This window comes from Spizellomyces punctatus, assembly GCF_000182565.1.
Source record: "Spizellomyces punctatus DAOM BR117 chromosome Unknown supercont1.4, whole genome shotgun sequence".
NCBI classification, from domain to species: Eukaryota; Fungi; Chytridiomycota; class Chytridiomycetes; order Spizellomycetales; family Spizellomycetaceae; genus Spizellomyces; species Spizellomyces punctatus.
Window position 1 is genome coordinate 170179 of NW_015971540.1, and position 18487 is coordinate 188665.

The 18487-nt window shown below is 47.6% G+C and overlaps 10 protein-coding genes across 10 annotated transcripts; 4 read left to right on the top strand and 6 right to left on the bottom strand.

Moving 5' to 3' along the window:
• Positions 1-18: 18 nt before the first annotated feature.
• Positions 19-1181, top strand: SPPG_02499 (uncharacterized protein; the record flags this gene model as incomplete). Its single annotated transcript, XM_016750786.1, has 9 exons — positions 19-85; positions 141-252; positions 310-344; positions 411-493; positions 554-588; positions 652-707; positions 773-910; positions 971-1062; positions 1125-1181. 9 exons carry the CDS (start codon positions 19-21, stop codon positions 1179-1181), a joined length of 675 nt encoding a protein of 224 aa, XP_016610032.1.
• On the bottom strand, positions 985-2337 carry SPPG_02500 (uncharacterized protein). The gene is made up of 5 exons (XM_016750787.1): positions 2182-2337; positions 2040-2120; positions 1890-1967; positions 1615-1824; positions 985-1555 (listed from the first exon to the last, which is right to left on the bottom strand). The coding sequence occupies exons 1-5, from the start codon at positions 2317-2319 to the stop codon at positions 1511-1513; spliced, it is 552 nt and encodes a 183-aa protein (XP_016610033.1). The 5' UTR covers positions 2320-2337; the 3' UTR covers positions 985-1510.
• A 258-nt stretch (positions 2338-2595) lies between these two features.
• Positions 2596-3644, bottom strand: SPPG_02501 (uncharacterized protein; the record flags this gene model as incomplete). Its single annotated transcript, XM_016750788.1, has 3 exons — positions 2596-2960; positions 3242-3246; positions 3304-3644. 3 exons carry the CDS (start codon positions 3642-3644, stop codon positions 2596-2598), a joined length of 711 nt encoding a protein of 236 aa, XP_016610034.1.
• Positions 3645-3846: 202 nt separating this feature from the next.
• SPPG_02502 (uncharacterized protein) lies at positions 3847-5563 on the top strand. Its single transcript, XM_016750789.1, has 2 exons — positions 3847-3967; positions 4035-5563. The coding sequence occupies exon 2, from the start codon at positions 4196-4198 to the stop codon at positions 5318-5320; it is 1125 nt and encodes a 374-aa protein (XP_016610035.1). The 5' UTR covers positions 3847-3967; positions 4035-4195; the 3' UTR covers positions 5321-5563.
• Positions 5564-6149: 586 nt separating this feature from the next.
• SPPG_02503 (uncharacterized protein) lies at positions 6150-7530 on the bottom strand. The gene is made up of 2 exons (XM_016750790.1): positions 7370-7530; positions 6150-7305 (listed from the first exon to the last, which is right to left on the bottom strand). The coding sequence occupies exons 1-2, from the start codon at positions 7470-7472 to the stop codon at positions 6242-6244; spliced, it is 1167 nt and encodes a 388-aa protein (XP_016610036.1). The 5' UTR covers positions 7473-7530; the 3' UTR covers positions 6150-6241.
• Positions 7531-9062: 1532 nt separating this feature from the next.
• On the bottom strand, positions 9063-11001 carry SPPG_02504 (uncharacterized protein). Its single transcript, XM_016750791.1, has 6 exons — positions 10756-11001; positions 10620-10686; positions 10466-10547; positions 10267-10407; positions 10030-10205; positions 9063-9967 (listed from the first exon to the last, which is right to left on the bottom strand). The coding sequence occupies exons 1-6, from the start codon at positions 10862-10864 to the stop codon at positions 9433-9435; spliced, it is 1110 nt and encodes a 369-aa protein (XP_016610037.1). The 5' UTR covers positions 10865-11001; the 3' UTR covers positions 9063-9432.
• Positions 11002-11247: 246 nt separating this feature from the next.
• SPPG_02505 (uncharacterized protein) lies at positions 11248-13317 on the top strand. The gene is made up of 8 exons (XM_016750792.1): positions 11248-11614; positions 11678-11919; positions 11983-12072; positions 12135-12266; positions 12323-12461; positions 12523-12703; positions 12771-12847; positions 12906-13317. Exons 1-8 carry the CDS (start codon positions 11530-11532, stop codon positions 12953-12955), a joined length of 996 nt encoding a protein of 331 aa, XP_016610038.1. The 5' UTR covers positions 11248-11529; the 3' UTR covers positions 12956-13317.
• SPPG_02506 (uncharacterized protein) lies at positions 13025-15198 on the bottom strand. The gene is made up of 6 exons (XM_016750793.1): positions 14972-15198; positions 13961-14912; positions 13719-13897; positions 13456-13666; positions 13307-13393; positions 13025-13239 (listed from the first exon to the last, which is right to left on the bottom strand). The coding sequence occupies exons 2-6, from the start codon at positions 14249-14251 to the stop codon at positions 13048-13050; spliced, it is 960 nt and encodes a 319-aa protein (XP_016610039.1). The 5' UTR covers positions 14252-14912; positions 14972-15198; the 3' UTR covers positions 13025-13047.
• Positions 15199-15712: 514 nt separating this feature from the next.
• Positions 15713-16434, top strand: SPPG_02507 (uncharacterized protein; the record flags this gene model as incomplete). The annotated part of the gene is made up of 3 exons (XM_016750794.1): positions 15713-15871; positions 15944-16146; positions 16213-16434. 3 exons carry the CDS (start codon positions 15713-15715, stop codon positions 16268-16270), a joined length of 420 nt encoding a protein of 139 aa, XP_016610040.1. The 3' UTR covers positions 16271-16434.
• A 676-nt stretch (positions 16435-17110) lies between these two features.
• Positions 17111-18438, bottom strand: SPPG_02508 (uncharacterized protein; the record flags this gene model as incomplete). Its single annotated transcript, XM_016750795.1, has 5 exons — positions 17111-17297; positions 17355-18012; positions 18070-18143; positions 18237-18288; positions 18351-18438. The coding sequence occupies 5 exons, from the start codon at positions 18436-18438 to the stop codon at positions 17111-17113; spliced, it is 1059 nt and encodes a 352-aa protein (XP_016610041.1).
• Between the last annotated feature and the right edge of the window lie 49 nt (positions 18439-18487).

Sequence of the window (18487 nt, forward strand, 5' to 3'; positions counted from 1 at the left end):
ACAGTATTTACAAGCAGCATGACAAGCAAGCACGGAAGTAGGACAGCAAAGAAACCACCACCCAAGAAGCAAAAGCTTCTTTCAGGTTGGGCAGTCTTTGCATTCGCAACGATACCATGAACTCAAGCAAGTATTTTCAGAGCTCCTGACTGTCCCGCGGAATGCAAAGCAAAGAGCTTTGATGGAAACCGCCCAGGAAGAGAGTGATTATGAAGAGGAGGAGCCTCTTCCTGGAAAGGATGACAGTCAGAGGTCGGTTGCCTGTAGTCAGCAGGTTTGTCAGATATCCTGAATTCCTTTCAAAAGCAGTCAAGGATTGTCCGACCTGCTTGGACTTTTCCAAGGTATCGTCGCCCAAAGTTCTTTCCCATTGATTTGAGCGCTGCGTGTAAGATGTATTTTTTGTGAAGCTCAATTTAAGAAAAAGAATGCTCAGCGCACCAAAAAAGCCGAATCAGAGCACGATGCAAAGTTACAAATGACAGTGGAACAGGTATGTATTGAGAGCACGAATGAGCATTTGGTCCATTGGTTGTGAATTGAACCATCCTAGATGAAGAACTATATTGCAGAACGCGAGGAAGAAAGGTATCAATGATAACTACAAGTATATGAACGGATTTCGATGCAGAATTAATGCGAGCGGTCCAGAGATGACAAGATAGAAGGGCGAAAAAGAAAGTATGAAGAAACATGGGAACACCAAGGTTGATATACCGATTGCACGATGCCATTGATTTCAGATTTACCTTCTGATTGCTCATGGGCGCAGCTACCACGATGACCGCGTTCACGACAGACTACGAAAGAGTTCTCAAGGGTTGGGCAGCCATTATAGATCTGTTGGATACGCATCACACAGGCACATTTAAAGCCCGCCAAGAATTTCATATGGACATGGACGAGCAAAGTAAGCCATTCCCTAAACAGTCGCATGCTGACCTAACTGTAAACCGTATCAACCTGACAGCGAAATCTCATGCGGTGCAAGCGGCACATCAATTCACCATTATCCAGAAACAAATTCATGCAGCCAAGAAAGAAGCGCAAGAGCTAATCAAGGTGATCAATCTATGACCTACTAAAGATTGCAAATGGCGGCTCAGATTGGGTTACTACCATAGGAATCATACGATACATCGCATATTAGAAAAGCGATCCAACTATTATTGAACGCGTAATGTCTTCCTATTGTGTCGTCTATTAGCGCAATTGCTGCCGGCGTATGCGGCAGCAACTTTCGCGTCTATTACGAGGGGATCCACGGATATAGGTAGCAGAGGCAACGCGGCGCGGCAGTCACTCCGGTTGCCGACTCTTCTTTCTGGCATGATCAGTGTCATAATAAAGCAAACCGCAAACTGACTGAATTCCTCACACGTTCCGTGCTGGCGGCGCGAGGCATTCATGCTTTAATAACTAGGAATCGCTACGGAATGTGATGGGCTCCAATGCAAGCTGATCTCAGAGCAATACACGGCAATCGCCAGATCTGTCCTTCAGACTAAATTCATTCTGAGGGGGGATCAACATGTTCTGCAAAAAATCGTAGCGCCTTCATGCGACTGCGTTAATCCTTCGCCATATTCTTATAAGACCCGAGACCCAACACACCTGGTGGGGACACTTGGAATATATGACAGATGCGTCATGCTGGCTGCGCACCCCTTCTTTCCACTTTACCGTCACACGCATCTTCAATGCCGAAGTAGCCGGCTCGACGGCTTCAATGCACTCTACAAGATCATCCCACAACTCGGTCTCGTCTTCGTTTACCGATGACTTTTTCTCTGTCTCAGAGCCTTCGTCCTGCGGTGTACTCTTCTATGGAAAGTGAGGCCTTCATTCAAGTTGTCACATAGGCACATGTCACGTCCACCCCTCCTTACCACGTCCGTATGGGAAAGGGTATCGTTTGGACGTGGTTGTCGGGTCTTTTGCCAAAATTGGGCAATTGTATCGCGGCACTAGCCAAAATAATGTCTTGTTGAGTAAGGACAGGATCGACTAGGTCGCCAAGTGACTTATATTGCAGCTACATTGTCCAGGTTCTCAACGTTCTCCCAGGTATTGTCGCTGGAAGGATAATTCTTCCATTTCACATGGTATTGGTGGTTGCCCTACAAGAGAAGGTAGTCAATTATAGATACAAGATGTTACCAACCATGCCAGATCTCTTACGTTGTGAAATCTGTACTTGACAATACGTTCCACTTCATACAAGCTCTCTTCTTCGTCACCTTCTGACCCCGCCACGGAATCCTCTTCTGCGCTCTCCTCCTCTGAATAGCTGTCTTCGGGGTCCTTCTGTTTGGACATGATTGCGCGAGATTGTATGCAAGATGGAGAGGCCAGGAGCTTGCCAGAGATCTAGAGCGCAAGCCTCACCGTCACGTGTTGACGAGACCAGCGTCAGCATAGCGGAGTCTTCGTTCCCAGATGACTTACTTGATGTGATTATTTGGCGGCCCTGGTTGATGTTAGCGGTAATCCACCTTGTTTGGTTGGCCAGGCTGTGAACATGGTAATGCAGTGTCGTTGCGGATACATATACATTAAAACTGTACACTATTATCACAAGAGAAGCTGAACACCTCATGCTTCGTGGGACACATATATAGGAGCCACCGCAGGTACGCCCTTCTTCACCCTCCTCCATATTTCAGAACGTGCGGAAGGTTTACTCCTCTTCTTCCCCCCATTCTGTGACGCAGGCAAAACGGTCAAGTTACCCGGTGCAATTACACCGCCCAGAGCGTTCGTCTGCGGTGCAAACGTCAGCTGCATATATAGGCGATAAGGGAAGTTGCCTTCAATTTTCCGTGCATTGGTCGTCACAAAAGATCGTAGAGCTTCTCCAACTCGCAATGTGTGTTGTCCGGTAGACGCATTGACGTTGTTGATCACAAATTGCGGATATTCTTCAAAGTAATCAGATGCGAAGAAAATTGATAGAAGAACTATGTCGACAATACAAGGTTATCTGACCGCATCGTAGCTTTGCTTTGCAGTGAATAAAATCATACCATATCGCGGAAAGTTGGCACCCTTCTGATATGTCCAAGTAATGTTCAAGTTCTCCCCCACTCGGACCTGCTTGGGTTGGAAGTCCAAGTTTTCAAAGTAGGTGTATTTAACAACAGACGCCCGGATTTGCAATCAAGGGGGCAAAATGTCTGCTCGCTGTAGCCTTCAGGATTTCCGAGTCCGTCTGTGTCGTTGCCATAGGGCATTGACGTACTGAGGCTGGCATCATAGATGAATTCTGATGTTCTTTCTCAACGGCAGGATGATGGAACATACCATAAAGGTTGATTAGTATAGTTCACCAGCCCGTATGGACCATACCGATACCAATCAAAGGGGGCCTCGATATTCGGCTCGGACAGCAAGTTTGTTCCAGCTGGACCCGTAATGGGCGTCTGTTGTCCTTCCACATCGATCAACGCATTGCGGGCATACACTTGCCATGAGAATACCCCACGAGAGGGTTTTCTGGGATCCTCGTCGAGTTCCCATGTAATGTTGACTGATCTGCCCAGATATACATCGTTAGGCGAGCAGGAGACCTTGCGAAGCCGTGGAAGGCTGTTCACTGGGGTAGTGATCACGAAAAATGTCAAAAACAAAGCAAGTGCCAACATGCTGTTGAAAAATGAATTTGATAAGAAGAAACGCTAATGGAGTGCGTCCGTTTAAAGAATCTTTTGGACACTCTTTTTGAACTCGGACAACATTGCCCACAGTGGGCCATCTACATGAAGGCGCGCAACGCGACCATCGCCGTAAGCAACCCTCGATCAAGAAGAGGTCTTTTCGATGCTTTTGCACATGATGATGCAAGATCTACCTCTAGGGTACTACTAGCATGAGCTGCATGTACAGGAATACTCTTAAAATTGGTAGATACTCTTTTAAAACATTGACTGGTTAGCGTCGATCCATTTCATCAACTTGTTGGAAGCTGGTAGTTATGCAGCCGACGCAAGCTATTCGTGCGCTGCAATGAAATTTCACCACCTACTCTCTGAAAGAACACATCTCGAGAGGCCAGTATCCCAAAGTACGTCTTGAGGTGACCAAGCACAGGAGGGGGCAGAAAGTTGAAAACAGCCAAGATCTATCCACGTGACCAACAAGTGTGCTCAAAAGGATGCTGAACTTTTCTATACCTGGTCATTGATAAAATAACGACATGTCCTCGTTCAAACGGCGCACGCCGACCGCAAGTCCCATTATTCCAGGCGTCCGTCTCTCCCCTCACACGGGAACTCACCAAACCTCAACGGGCATTCCAAGTCTTGATTCCCTTCTCGCAGGTGGTCTCCCACTCGGCACCGTCACCCTCCTCCAGGAAGACCAGTTCACTCGATACGCACGACTAATAGCCTCCTACTTTGTTGCGCAAGGCATTGTTGCTGGCCATGCGGTTTGTTTTGCATCAGCTGAAGAGGGTATTGAAGAATTTATGGGCGGGTTGATGAGCGTTGTTGAAGGACCACAGCCAGTAGACGAAGAGGAGGCAGACACGCCGAAAACGGAAAGGGTGCTGGGTGGGTTAAGGGATGTGGATGGCGATAGGATGAGGATCGCATGGCGATACCAGAATTTGCCAATATTGAGTACGGACAAGCGAGGGGGCAGTAGCATGGCGAAGACGCCATATTGTGCGATATTTGATCTTACGAAACGCATGGATGAAGGATTGCTGAAGGGAACAAAGATGGCTTTTATCGATGTCTCTACTTGGAGTGCTGACGACGAAGAAGATGCAGAGCAACAAGATGCTTACGACAAACTTTACTGTCAAATAGAGACTCTAATCACACAAGGCGGCTTCAGGTTCTCACCCACAAACCCACCGCAAACAGCACTCCGGATCTTCATACAATCACTGTCATCACCCCTCTGGCCTACTCCAACGCACCACGCCCAACGTCTACACAGATTCTTGCATACCCTCCGTCCACTTCTTCGCGAATCTGCTGCAGTATGCCTAATTACTCTCCCCACGCCGTTTCCAATAGAGCTCGCCCCGCTCCATCACACATCGGATGGTGTACTTAGCCTGACCTCCTTTGCATCACATCCGAGTGTGTACGAAAGTATGTATAATGGTTTCCTCGACGTAATCAAAGTTCCCCGTGTGGGGTGCCTTGGGCAGGTGGATGAAGAGGTTGGGGCTTTAGGCTTTAGGGTGAGGAGAAAGAGATTTGAGATTGAGAGGGTTGGACTCCCACCAGAGGAGGAAGAGAAAGGACGAGGGGAGGTGAAAAAGGTAGGCTGTGGCAGCACAGGTAACAGTGTACTAGATTTTTGAGCCCAACAGGCTGAGACGATTATCAGCCCCATACGAGGGCTCGCCACAACAAGCAAGTGCATCTAGCTCCGATGGTGCACACCCAACCCCTCAAATGTACAATAGCATGTTGATATGTCACATATAAATAAATTCTAATATCAATCGACAGAAACACCTCTTGCCCGTAAATCTGTCCTGGCGTTTTGAATATCCTATCGGCCCAAAAGTCGTTCAGCGTCTATCAATCTGACTCAAGAATGCACAAACCCTCAAAACAAACCTTCAACAAGCTCGCGTGCGCATCTGGACTCTCGCCTACGTGCCTAGACTCCACCCGATATTTGCCAGCAAGGATGCACCAAATGTCACGAGAGGCCAGAGGGCAGCTATCCAACCATCGGCTTAGACGAGCGATCGAACGAACGCTACAGTGGACAATTCAGCTTACCACTGGTATAATCCTATCGTATGGGTGAGTGGTTGCTAGTGACGGGTGAAAGAGGGCCAGCAGCCAGGTCACGGCGGACACAGTAAAGAGCGTCAGGAAACGTGTTGCCCGGGACATGAGGAAGAATGGGGAAGCAAAAGTACACGCAAGTAGGTGAAGGCTCGCGTTTTGGGAACACGTCTGTTGCTGACTCACGTGATGCTACTGGCAGATGCAGCCAGGACAACCTTTCAACCTTCTTTGCGATTTGACATATATCGGTGAGTCCTTGCTGGAACATTGTAAGAAGATCCTTGAAATTTGCTGGCGTCTACATTCGTGCCCGCACCCAGATGCACAAACAGGATACCGCGCATACAGGTAGTTTGGCGGTCGGGCATCAATGTGAAGACAAAGCACGGCCATACATCTTATTGAATTACTTCCTGTGTACCAGCCAACCCACTTCCAATCTAAAACTTGTAAAGTATTTACAGCTATAATGCTTAACGCTATTCATATGTACCATGAGAAACTCCAGCTACGGCATAATTCCCAAGAAACAGCGCGCCACTGCCCCATCCCGCCAGCACACCCGCTATTATGGGTACATTAAACGTGACACACAAAAGTACCACCATCACAAAAAGAATTCCAGATAACAATCGAAGAATCATCCGAGCGGCGCGGATACTTAAATCGAGACCCACAGCTTTCACTTTATGTAATGTCCCTGATCTGGCGCTCGTGGCCGGTACCCCGAGTAGTGGCCCGCGCTCGTCCAGATCGTCGATAGGACCAGTCGTAGTACTGCGTCGCCCAAAGACACGCGAGGTGGGTGAAGTCTCCGCATCAGACGGGTCGTTGTTCGCAGCTATGGGCGATGCTGTGATTTGTGCAACGCCGTTGGATCGTTCAATTACTGCCACCCATTTTTGCTCGCAGTAGATCCGGAGCACATTCACAAGTTCATGTGTGGTAGCAATCAGAAAGGCAGCGATAACAGCTAATGCCAACTGCAATGTGCTTCGAGCTACAAAGAAAGGTAATATTATATATTCAGGGCCAGAGAAATGGAGATAAGGTCGCCAAGTTGGAAATGGGAGAGTATTATTCGGAGGCGGCGGCGGAGGTGGCGGTGGAGTCGGAGGCGGGGGGCAAAGGTTGCTAGGCACAGATGTAGAATTGCACAGCTGCAGCATACTTGAGCAGGAGGGGCTTTCAGGAACTTGACGACAAAATTGCGAGTACACTGCCAATGGCTCGCATACTCGCTTGACTCGCTTAAAAGAAGCTTCACTTGCTTCGCACAACTCACATCCGTCCACCCATTTTTCTGCGCAAAGATCTGGTACCATACGTTCCAGTTCACTTGTGCTAGGCAAATACTGTAGAGGAGCCTCGTTCGCACACTGCCGAACCAGAGATCCGTGTCTGCATAAAGCAGCATATGTTCTACAGCCATTGAGACTTGGAGCATCGCTTGCACATACTGTAGCAAGGAGAGAAAACGGCGAGCAGGTGTTTGTTCCTAGAAACGCAGCAGCGGTGCGACAATAGCGCTGCAAGGTGCATCCTGTCGAATTGCAAAATGGTTGAAGCTCCAACTACTGCTATCAAGTTAACATGATACCGCATACCAATAAGCCTAGGGTCTTCCTTGCAAGCTTCAGCTAGCATCGCGTTGGCCTTGTCCGAAGGCAAATTAAAGTTTACACATTCAAATCGCGTGGGATCCATCATGCAGTCGAGATTATCAGGTTGGGCGACTACTCCTGCAGGAAGCAAGCCGACAGAGCACAGTAGCCATGACGTCCAAACACGACCTTTGTCAAGACGCATCTTGTAATTGCTTCCCAGTAGATGAAAGTTATGAGGTGAAAAGGACGTGACGTTGTTGACGTGAGGGTTGGAACCGCTTGATCTGGTTAGTAATGGGTGTGGTAAGCAGCACGAACTGTCCTCGCGCTGTTTCTACTGTCTAAACTTTTGGCTCTGCCCATTTACTCAACGAACAATGGAGGGGCCCGTACAAGCTCAACACGCCATAGATCATATATGCAACGTCTGTTCAGAGCGAATAGAAGGATCCCACGTAAACGCAAACGAAAAGCGTTTCCACACATCCTGCTTTGTGTGAGTGAACTTTGTGGGTGTACCTGCCGTGCATGTTATGTTAACTTTCCGTGTCTGGCTCCAGCTGTCATCAATGTCTCGAACCTTTCCCTGAAAATGCATTCTTTGAAGCAGAAGGCCATTTCTTTTGCGATTTCGATTTTACTGTGTTACACGGGTAGGTGACCAGAACCCAGGGTAAGTGGGTTGTCAGTGTCCTTGCAGAGCTCCGGTAACCAATATCTTATGAATTCAATCTTCTCGTTTGCCACATAGTGCACGATGCGGCCGTTGCGGTGAAATCATTCGAGGAAAGTGCATAACTGCCATGGAAATGAAATGGCATCCTGAACACTTCACCTGCGAGGTGTGCGGAAAGCCCCTGGCCGGGACCACTTTTGTGAAAAAGAATAATAAACCTCACTGCAAACCATGCATGGAGAAAATCAAGACAAGAGGTACAATTCTGTGATGTCTGTTAAATGATTAGGGGAATGCGTTTGCTAAGAATGCACCACATAGAACGAACACAGGACGTTTGCGATCGTTGCAAAAAACCATTTCATGAACATGAATACGTCCTTGTACTCAACAATAAAAGGTACCATGCGCACCACTTCAATTGTGCACTGTGCAAGCAAGCTCTTGGTGCCGACTGCAAAGAGTACGAGGGAAAATTGTACTGCGCTGCTGATTTGGAAAGAATGACAATGAGAGTGTGTCAAGCGTGTCGACGACCAATTCAGGGAAGAAGTATTACTGCTATGGGGAAACAATATCATCCAGAAGTGAGTTGACAGTTTTCTGATGGTCTCAAGTCGTGTTGGTACTCATTGGCGCGGAAACAATTGTAGCACTTTGTGTGCTCCAAATGCGAAAAACCGTTTGGATCAAGTGTGTATTGGGAATACAAAGGCAAACCCTACTGCGAAGCACACTATCATGAGCAACTGGGGGACGTATGCGGCCTATGTTATGAGCCCGTGGTGGGCCGAAGTAAGTGACAACGCATTGAAGTACCTCTCTCACATTTCTGAATCTTTACTTCCAACAGCCATCACCGCCATGCAACGGAAATGGTGTGATCACCACTTTGTGTGCATGGGTTGCCACACCTCGTTAGCCTCGCAAGATAGCAAAATGGCGTTTGTAGAATGGAATCTAAAGCCATACTGTAAAAGATGTTACGAGGAGCTTCCAGGGGAAGTGCGGAGGAAGGTTGGAAAATATTATGATAAGGAAAAAAAAGCCGCAGAGAAAGCACAAAAGGCCCAAGCGGCAAAAAAATAATATACGTTCGAATATTTCTTCCACCGCTCGCTCTACCATGTGAAGAGTTTGTCTAGTGCTGTGCTGCTCGCGCCCATTATATATCCAGTCTGATCAGCCATGGACAGCGAAAACAGTTCCAGCAGAGCGTACACCAGAATAATGTTCAAAAGCCATGCCATTTCGAAAATGAGAGCAAGCTTGGTGCATTGGCCACAGTCTGCAGCAACGGACAGACGGGAGCCATCAATCGTCCGCTATGTGTGCTATAATGACTCTAGCCGCCAATTTGAGAATCAGCAGATGTCTAAATATTTTATTAAGGCGGGCCTCTCCTTCCCCGACTTCGGGATCTCGACCGTCTGCGTCTGTCTCTTCGCGATCGGTACGACCGATCTGGACTACGTGAGCGTGAACGTGGCGTCCGCGATCTTCGGCTCTCGCGGCGTGGGCTTCGCGCCCTGGACCGGGAATGTGGTGATCGCTGCTCGGTCTCGGTTGAGCGTGATGTGGGTGACCGCAAAGGCACATTGCATGGCGCTGGCGCTGAGTCCAACATCGTGTTTTCTGCAGTCTCAATCGGGTTCGCAGGCTCGACAAACGACATAGTTGCGCCACTTTCCAGGAAGGTCTCTAACTCCGTGACCGTTAGGGGCAATCCCTTCCGCACCGGTTTGCGATAGAGGCTCAAGATGTGACCCGATACATTTTCCAAATCTTCCAGGTCTGCGTCAAATACCTCCCACCAGGGTGGGTTGGTAGGGAGCTTCACCTTACATACGCGAGCGGCAAGGTATATCACTGCACACGCAATCGTAGATGGCTGGTAGCAGACATATATGCTGGTTCGCAGCCTACCTTGAACGAAGTAATTACTCGGAAGTTTGAATACTTGCTATTATCGAGTCCTGCTTACCCGTCGTTCATGTAATTCCATGCCCGTTGCGTCAAATCCTCGTTATCCACCATATTCATTCCTTGCAGATAATTCATCATGAATCCGTGTGGTTGCTGTACTTGAACATTGAATCCAAGTTTACAGAGAATATGCAATTCGCCTGCTATAATCCCTTCTTTCAACTCATTGAATAGCTATAATAATGAAGATGTTGAGGTGCCCACCCTGCCTGGTCAGCAATCTTATGGCACATACCAATCCAGCATAACTCTCCACTCGTGGTGTTATCCCTCGATTAACATCAATGAGCCAAGAGAACACATTGACTATATCCTTGACTTTACGAGGCGTTTCTTCCACTTTTGAAGCCAAGAAGACGGCTCCCATTGCAATGTCCTGGTTCCAGGTTAGCTCTCTGAATTCACAGTTTAGCGTTCAATGTAAAATGCCTCACCCGCACAGCAACGAGTTTCAAAGACGCCATGTAGTAGAACCTCTGAAAGAGGACTTGTGCCGTTGCCGTTGCCACCTGCGGTCTGTAAACCAATGAGTGAAGATTCGTTACTGACTGCTTCCACTGGCCTCATGCCGACAAACAATACACTCACAAACGTAGCAAGATTCCTGCAGACTGAATGAGTTCGCAACCAAACACACGCAACTCTGTCTCCAGCTCTGTAAGATCGCATGCAATTTAATATTGGGGCAATGCGCAATCATATTAGCCGCGAACAAAGATCTCACCTTGTGAAATTCCGTCCTGTCTGGATGGACTTTGCTCCAATTGCTCAACAGTCAAAACAGAGTTTCGCAGAGAGAGTTTGCTAACCGATCCTGCTCCCAGGACGGCCATTGTAACTGGACGAGGGACCGATAAAGGCTATTGTATTGGGTATGGGATGTGGTGCGGGTTGTGCTCTGGCGATCGCGGCTTTGTGGGTTGCAGATCAGGGCGAGTAGATCACTGAGGCAGGAGGCGCGAAGCAAAACTCTTTAGAGTTGCAAGAGCAAAATGGGGATGCTGGGTTTTATTGCATGCTGGCACCTTCAGCAGCCTGTCCCAATACTATTTCTACCTTTAATCACATATGTCCATCGTTGGTCCTCCCTGTGGTCATGATCTATCATAGGTTCATGTGCTGGCCGGTGACCCAATACAACTGCAAAGGTACAGTAAAACATCCAGAAACTACCACCTTATTCATATGGTGAGTATTATTACCTATCTACATCGCATAGGTGAGGTATATCATAACAGGTGTTGTGGTAATGATGACAGCCGATCTGTATCTGTATGACTATATAGTGAGAGCTGTGGAACGATATCTCAAATGCATGATATTACACCTTCTTGCCCTATCTTTGGCGACTGTTTGCATAAAAAGAACCATGGTAGAGTTAATAGAAAATACAACGGACTCTGGTGTCGGCTCCACTGACGAAGGAATGCCCATTTCCCAATGCTAACGCGACCAGGAGTCTTGTAGATCAGCTCTGCTCGACATGTGACAAGGCAAAATGCACCGGCCTGAACCCAGAAAGAGCGGTTCTAAACCATACAAGATTCCCTCCAGCTCGTCCAAGTGCCAGCAGAGAGAACAAGGTTTACATCATGATGCGGATGGTTCCTAATTGCTGTTTCGCTAAAACTATCCCGTTTTTACAGGCAACCTCCAAATCGCTGACGATGCTTGGGTCAATAAGTGGCTTGATGAACCTGCTGTTGCTGAAAAAGGAGCTGAGTGCGCGGCAGCACGGAGTGTAAAGCTCGGGGAATATATGCAGACCTTGCTCAAAGCAAAAGAAATTCGAGAGTCACTGGAACAACTTACAGAATCCCAAACTGGAAGCGAGCGCCACGACCCAGAACTGGCAGAGAACCTTGAACAGCGGGTGCACGCTGAGCGGGTATGTTAGCGGGACCGCGAAAACTCCAAGTACCACCCTCTGACCTCCAAATCCTCATTCAAGGAAGAGCTGCGGTCTTTATTAGCTAAAGTAACAAACAAAGATGTCCTCAGAAATGTTAAATACCGTCTTGGAAAGTTACGTAGAAAGAAGGTAAGAGTAGGTCCAGGGGGTCAGAGTATGACTTGGCATAATCAAGAACCCGTCTTCGGCAGCGCTGGCAAGAGAAGCGGCAGAAGACCTTACGAGAGATTCGGGAAGAAAGATTGCGCAATCGAGAACGTCTGCACGAAGAGACTGACTTGTGGCTCGCACGACGCCGTGCAGAAGAAGCCCAGCTTCTCGATGTACGTTTCACATTTGATGGTGTCGTTGGTGTCTTGTAACCAATGACGTTTCGCAGGACGCTGAACACGCGAAACAGTTGGAACAAAAGATTAAAGACGCCCGCATAGCAAAACGCAAACATGAAGATATTGTGTCGTTGCTCCAAGCGCTGGAGCGCTTGCGAAATCTACGTAGAGATAAAGCCAAAAAGGCTGGTAGGTCACTGATCTCCTTTTCATTGAAACATTCGGCATTTCTCAATCTCTTGGTTTCCAGGTGAGGTCTTCCCTGAAGAAGATGACGAGTTCTTTCGTATGGTAGAGGAACAAAGTACAGCAACTGTCGGTGGTGATGAACATGAGAGCACTCCGCAGGAGGATGAAGAAGCCCCATCAATTCGCATAGTAAGGCCTTCAGGCTTTGAGGTCAGGGATATAGATGACCTAATTCGTGTCAGGTAAAATCGTTATTTGTGACTGAAGGTATCTACTTTTCTAATAGTTATTCCCGCTGTGGCAAATCAGACGTCAATGGGATAACTATATTGTACCTGCCGGTACGCCGGGGGGTTCGCGAGTTCCACAACACTTTGTAATACCTGGTGAGAGTTACATCGATGTGAGATAAGTATTATGAAGTCACTTATGATTGCTTGGTAGGGCCACCTTCCAACGAGGATTGGGCGGGCTTTGTGACGGGGGGTTCATGATTTGTGAGCGTTGCAGTTGGTCGTATTCTTAAATACGCTGGTTACCATTGCAACCACTGAACCTTGTGCACAAAAACGATCTGATCTATTGCCTACTCGTCACTTTTGTTTTCTCTATCTACAGCTGCTAGTCTTGACTGAGCCACCTCGATCAGAACTTCTATGTGCTCTATCTGTTCGAAAACGGACTTGAGCTCCCCCTGCGCCCCTCTCTGACGAGTCTTCAAGTCCGCTAATTCCTTTTTGCGCTCTTGCATGATTTTATGTTGTTCTTCAATTTCAGCCTAGAGGTAAAAAATAGCATTCAGACTCCATTCGAGGACTTTTGCTTGTTCTCACTAGACACATTACATTGATCTTCCTCATTTCTGGTGATTCTTTTGGTTGATATATGTCGGCCAGATCCTCACTCTCCAGCAGCGTTTGATAAAAATCTGGCTGCAAATTGTGTTTCTTTGAGTGCCCCGACCAATTAAGATGAATCATCGCCGTGCACCTACATTGGCTTCGAATTTTGTAAGCAGCTCTTTGAAGACGTCTTCGTCTGCAGCCTTTTCATGCATCCACTTATCTACCGACGCCCACCTATCCTTTGAGCGTAGTAGCTGCATCTGCTTGTCGCTGAATACGTCCGACGATACATTTTGAACAAAAGATCGACCTAGTGTTGTCAGAAACTTTGTTTCCTCCTCTTCGCAGGTTTTCTTCAATCTACACCAGTAGTAGTGAAATTCCGCTCCATATATCAAAAACTAGAACATACTCAGCATTTTCCTTCTCGATCATCTGTTTTCGAAAAGTAAGGTTGACCAACAGCGACCTAAGATGGTCGAATTCCTCCTCGCTTCCGTTTTCGCACATTAGCTTTTGGCACTTTGACCGGAGATAGACTTTTTCCTGTACTATATTGAGCAGTGCGGCAATGCACAAGTCATACTCGCGCTGAAAAATGGGTGCGACTCATGAGAAGGTACTTTGGGTCCTTGAAGCAGTGAGAATATCCACCTTGATGTCCGCCAGAATTGGCCTATAGTTGCGAAATTGCGCAATAACCCGATCATAGATTTGCTGGAGGCATTCAATCCTATACGGATCTAGCAAGTTGCTTTCGAACCTGCGCAGGGTTTGTAGGTCATCCTGATACTTTGCTACTAGTAGGTCAGGTTGTTGGGGACATCTTTCCACAGTTGGGTCGGAAGCCAGCCACGCTTTCAGATGATATGGCAGAGAACGGAGATGAAAGCATGGTTGGGTATCATTGCGCACGGAAAAGTGTGTTGCACCATTCAAGGTCATGATACTACTAGTGATGGAAATACGCAGATGGATCGGAGATTTTCTTATTGTGCACACCAATATTGCTCAATTCACGCATATATAAATAAACCACCATTTTCTACTGACATGGCCAAGATCTAATCATGATATTGGCGGATTCATCTGGCAAGATGTCACTTTCTTTGCGTCCAAGCCATTCCACAATGGGCTATAGCAAAAGTTCTGCAGGACCATACGGGTGAACTCTCTCACCACACCGGACGTGTCATTACATAAATATCATCTGCACGAGCACATCATGTAGCTCCGTATCTCGCATGGGTACCAGGAATACCTTTGGCAAAAAAGGTCATTGGTGGTCATCGTTCAAGTGTAAAGCCCTCCAGGCGGAAGTGACAAAAGTTAGTGTAGAGGTGACAGAAACTGGCACTAGCTACTACACCAGGGAATAAACCGGCGACAACCGGTTTGGAAAAGCTAACTAAGCTACTACTAGGCAATTATACACGCAATACGTAACGGTTGGTTCTAACCGGATAATTGCCCACCACCACAGGCGGTCCCTACTAGGCCTTGATCTGGAACTCTTGATGGCATTGAAGCCAGACTCTTGCATCCAGGAGCGAATCGACTGGGCAGCGTCACAAGCCAGAGGATGTTCAGTGACAAGGCTTGGAGACTAAAACTGCATGTCAGCGACAGAATAATATGAAAAGAGATGATGCCATTGGTACATACCAACCAAGCTCAACTAATGTGGCAGCATAATAGTAGGTTTTGTTATCAGATCTGATTGGTTGCCGCTGGTTCTGATCACGGTTGCTGTCGGGCGGTCGAGGTCCTCGGCACCAGAGCAGTATTCTCATGATTGGACTGAGACTTGTTGGGCGGATGCTTTGAGTCGAGGATGGGTAAAGAGGAAAGAGGGAAGAGGGAGCAGGTCCCCCTTTTATAGACCTTTGGCATGCGCCTCACCGCAGTTTAAAAAAAAAGCTACATTAGCATGCCACACCGCAGTTTGGAGAACATTAGCATCCATGCCTCCTCACCGCTTTGAGCAATGATGGGGGTTCTGATTATGCGATATGACTAACCGGATTAATCCGGATAATAATGGGTCCTAGTGCCATTTTCAATCACCTCCACACTATGGACATCACGTCACTGGCACAGTCACACTACAATACATGACTATGCCGTCATTACACTCAAACCGGAATATGAGAAAGATTTGAACCGTGCAGATTTGCACGAGGGGCTGACGTCTTCACACCTTCAAATATCGAACCCCCGCTCTCGCCCCCCCATCTTTTCCCATCATCTTTTGCTCATCGCAAGCAGTACGTTGCAATCTTTTGCGCACTCCAACATTATCAGTGTTTTTTAAAGGTATGGAAGCGCGTGTGTCCTTGGGATTTTATTCTGGTTTGTTGTTGGAGACTCTGCTAACACGGTGTTTAGAATCTATCCTCATCTAGTATGGCTAACCAAAGCAAACCTCAAGCTGCCGGCGGTATCTCCGCCTTGGTCCAATCGGCTAGCGGCCGTGTGCTTCCCCTTATCAGCACTGCTCAGTCCTATGCCATTGCTACCCTCTCAACATCCAAGGCCATCCTCGACCGGTACCCCCCGCTCAAGGTTTGTGTGCCGTAGTGGTCCTTGTTTTGTTAAGTCACTTGGACTGATCAATTCCCCGTGAAATTCTGCCAGGCCTTTGTGTACACTCTTGGTGGTGCCGCCGCTGTACCTCTCGCTGTCTTCACAGGTTACGGTGCTGCCACTGGCGCTGTCGTCCTCGGTGTCGCCGGAACCGCTGTAACCTTTGTACAAGGCGGTTTCCTCGCATTTGGAGGATTCATTCTCTTCTGGTTCTTGGCAGGAGCTTTCGTTCTCGCCTCGATCTTGACTTTCTGGTAAGGGTCGGCAATAAGTTACATGACATTCTACGAGAGCTTATCGTGCTCCCTTTCCTTTTATAGGTTCACATTGGCCTACTTCGCCTTCCAAGTCGCCAAACGCCTTGAGGGCACTGCTTAAGCAGCTTTAAACCTGCGGTTCGATTTTGGTTTTCCCTCATTTTTGCGTTTAGTTTTAGCTTAGAAACGGGCCTCATAATTTGATACCTGGATTACAGTGTTTGGATTGCTTTAATGTGTATGGGGGGCATGGGTTGCAATATTATATTACTCTGTTGAACCGCCGTCCTTGCAGCAAGTCTTTTGCCTTGAGATGTCCTATGATCCGCATATGCGGTTCACCTACTGATATTATTTGATGCCTTGGCAGAGTGAACACAATTGTTTTACAAGGTCACTGAAAGTTGTCTTGCTCGACGACAGCACGTTCTGCATCAAAAATTATCGAATCAGCGTGTTGGGACACAGCTCGCAATGTACGTGTTCGATACAGGGGTTTGATTGGTGGTACCTTATAACAAGTGTTATCCCACGTATCAGAGTTGGAAGTTAAATCCAGGTGGGCGTAAACGCCATTGGAGACATAAAAAACGGTGGAGTGCAACTTAGAACTGGCTGGTCCGTAACTGAGACTGGGATAATGCGGGGGTTGAATCTATGATATGCTTTTGTGGCGGTGGTCTAAGTCGCTGACTAGCCGCGCAAGAATACTCTATAAAATAATGGGCGAACAGACACCAGCTCCTCGGTGCCGACCCAGGTCTAAACTATTAACATCTACCCTTAGCTCTCGTATACGAACGCATAGCAGCAGCTTGAATTGGGTAAGAGCCAACTTTTGCGGGCTAGTAATAATGGGCACCCTGTACACAACTGGGAAGATCCGGCGAGAAGTGCGCAAACGGAACACAATGCTGCCTGCTGGCATAAAGGACTCATCCTCTGCATACGCGGCTATATATCAGCTTTGAGTCACCTCCCCTATAGCGGCCAATGCTTCCGCTTTGCACAGATCGCGGTAAACTTTGAAATGGTGATTCAGGGACGGGTGAACGTGAATCTTGTAAGCACTACCCAGGCCTCCGTGGCACTGACGAATTGCGTAAAACACGCGGGCAATACGAGAATGCACTAATGCCATAGAACACCTAACATAAACAATCAGAAGTCGAACGTCCCTGCTGCAATGGGACGACGTCACTCACATGGCGCAGGGTTCGTTTATAAGATATAGGTCAAGACCGCTACAAAGATAGCCTGATTTATCTGCTCCAGCTGCAGGATTTACAACGGTCAGCAAACGACTCTCGGCTTCGCCGTCCATTAGCTTTCTCCTCTTTCCTGTTCCAACAAATTGTTTGGTGCAATTTGCAAGTTCACCATTACAATCTTCGTGGATCCCACTATCTGCGATTGTCGATTCGCTCTCGCGCTTTTTGCGCTCTCTTTCGGCGACAAGGGCGATACAATTCATGACGGCATGGTGGAGTGGGTGATCGTTACGGGTATCGGTCGACGATGCAATTTTAGAGTTGGTGATCGGGGCAACTATAATGGCTACATTCACGATTTTGCCTTGTGCTCGCAATACTTTGGATTCTTCCAACGCATGTCGCATCCAAGTTTGTGCGCTTGCTACTTCCTCTTGCGTCAACGAAACGTTTTCCTTGCCAGAATGTGGGTGGAAGTTCATGGGCCAAAGTTGCTTCCATTCGTCAAACTGCTCACGAGTGACAGCAGCATAACGGGACACCTGAGAAGTGCTTATAGGTCCATAAGGAATCTCGTTATCAGACAAAAACTGTTCTAGTTCAGGCTGAGTGGACGAGTTTGTTGGTGCAAGGAGAACCGATAAAATTGTACCTAGCATGGGTCAGTCAGTAGCTTGCCTCCAAACCAAGCGCTTTATAGCACATATACCATTATCAGACTGTTCTTTCTTTACCCGTTTGAGATGCGCAAGGTCCTCTAATGGATACTGCTGACACACAGCTCTGGGATTCAAGGTTGAAAATGTGAGCTTTCATAGAGAAAGTCAAGAACAATATACACAAAATATGTACCTCTACGTTGGGTAAAGCACCTACTTTATTAGTTTACTCGCATGTTTGGGATCGACAGCTGTCCTGTAGACCTCAACTAAGGGTACCGTCAATACGTGAGGTGGGAGATCAACGAAATCTTTTCGTTCATCGTAGTACCTGTCTGCAGTCCCCGAGTATGCTCATCACCATGAACCTGCTCTATTTCAGACCCAGCAGACTCGCCTAGAGAGCCCTTATCACCCATGTGCAGGACAAAGAAGGAAACAAAGACCTGTACAGGTACAGTACAAGCT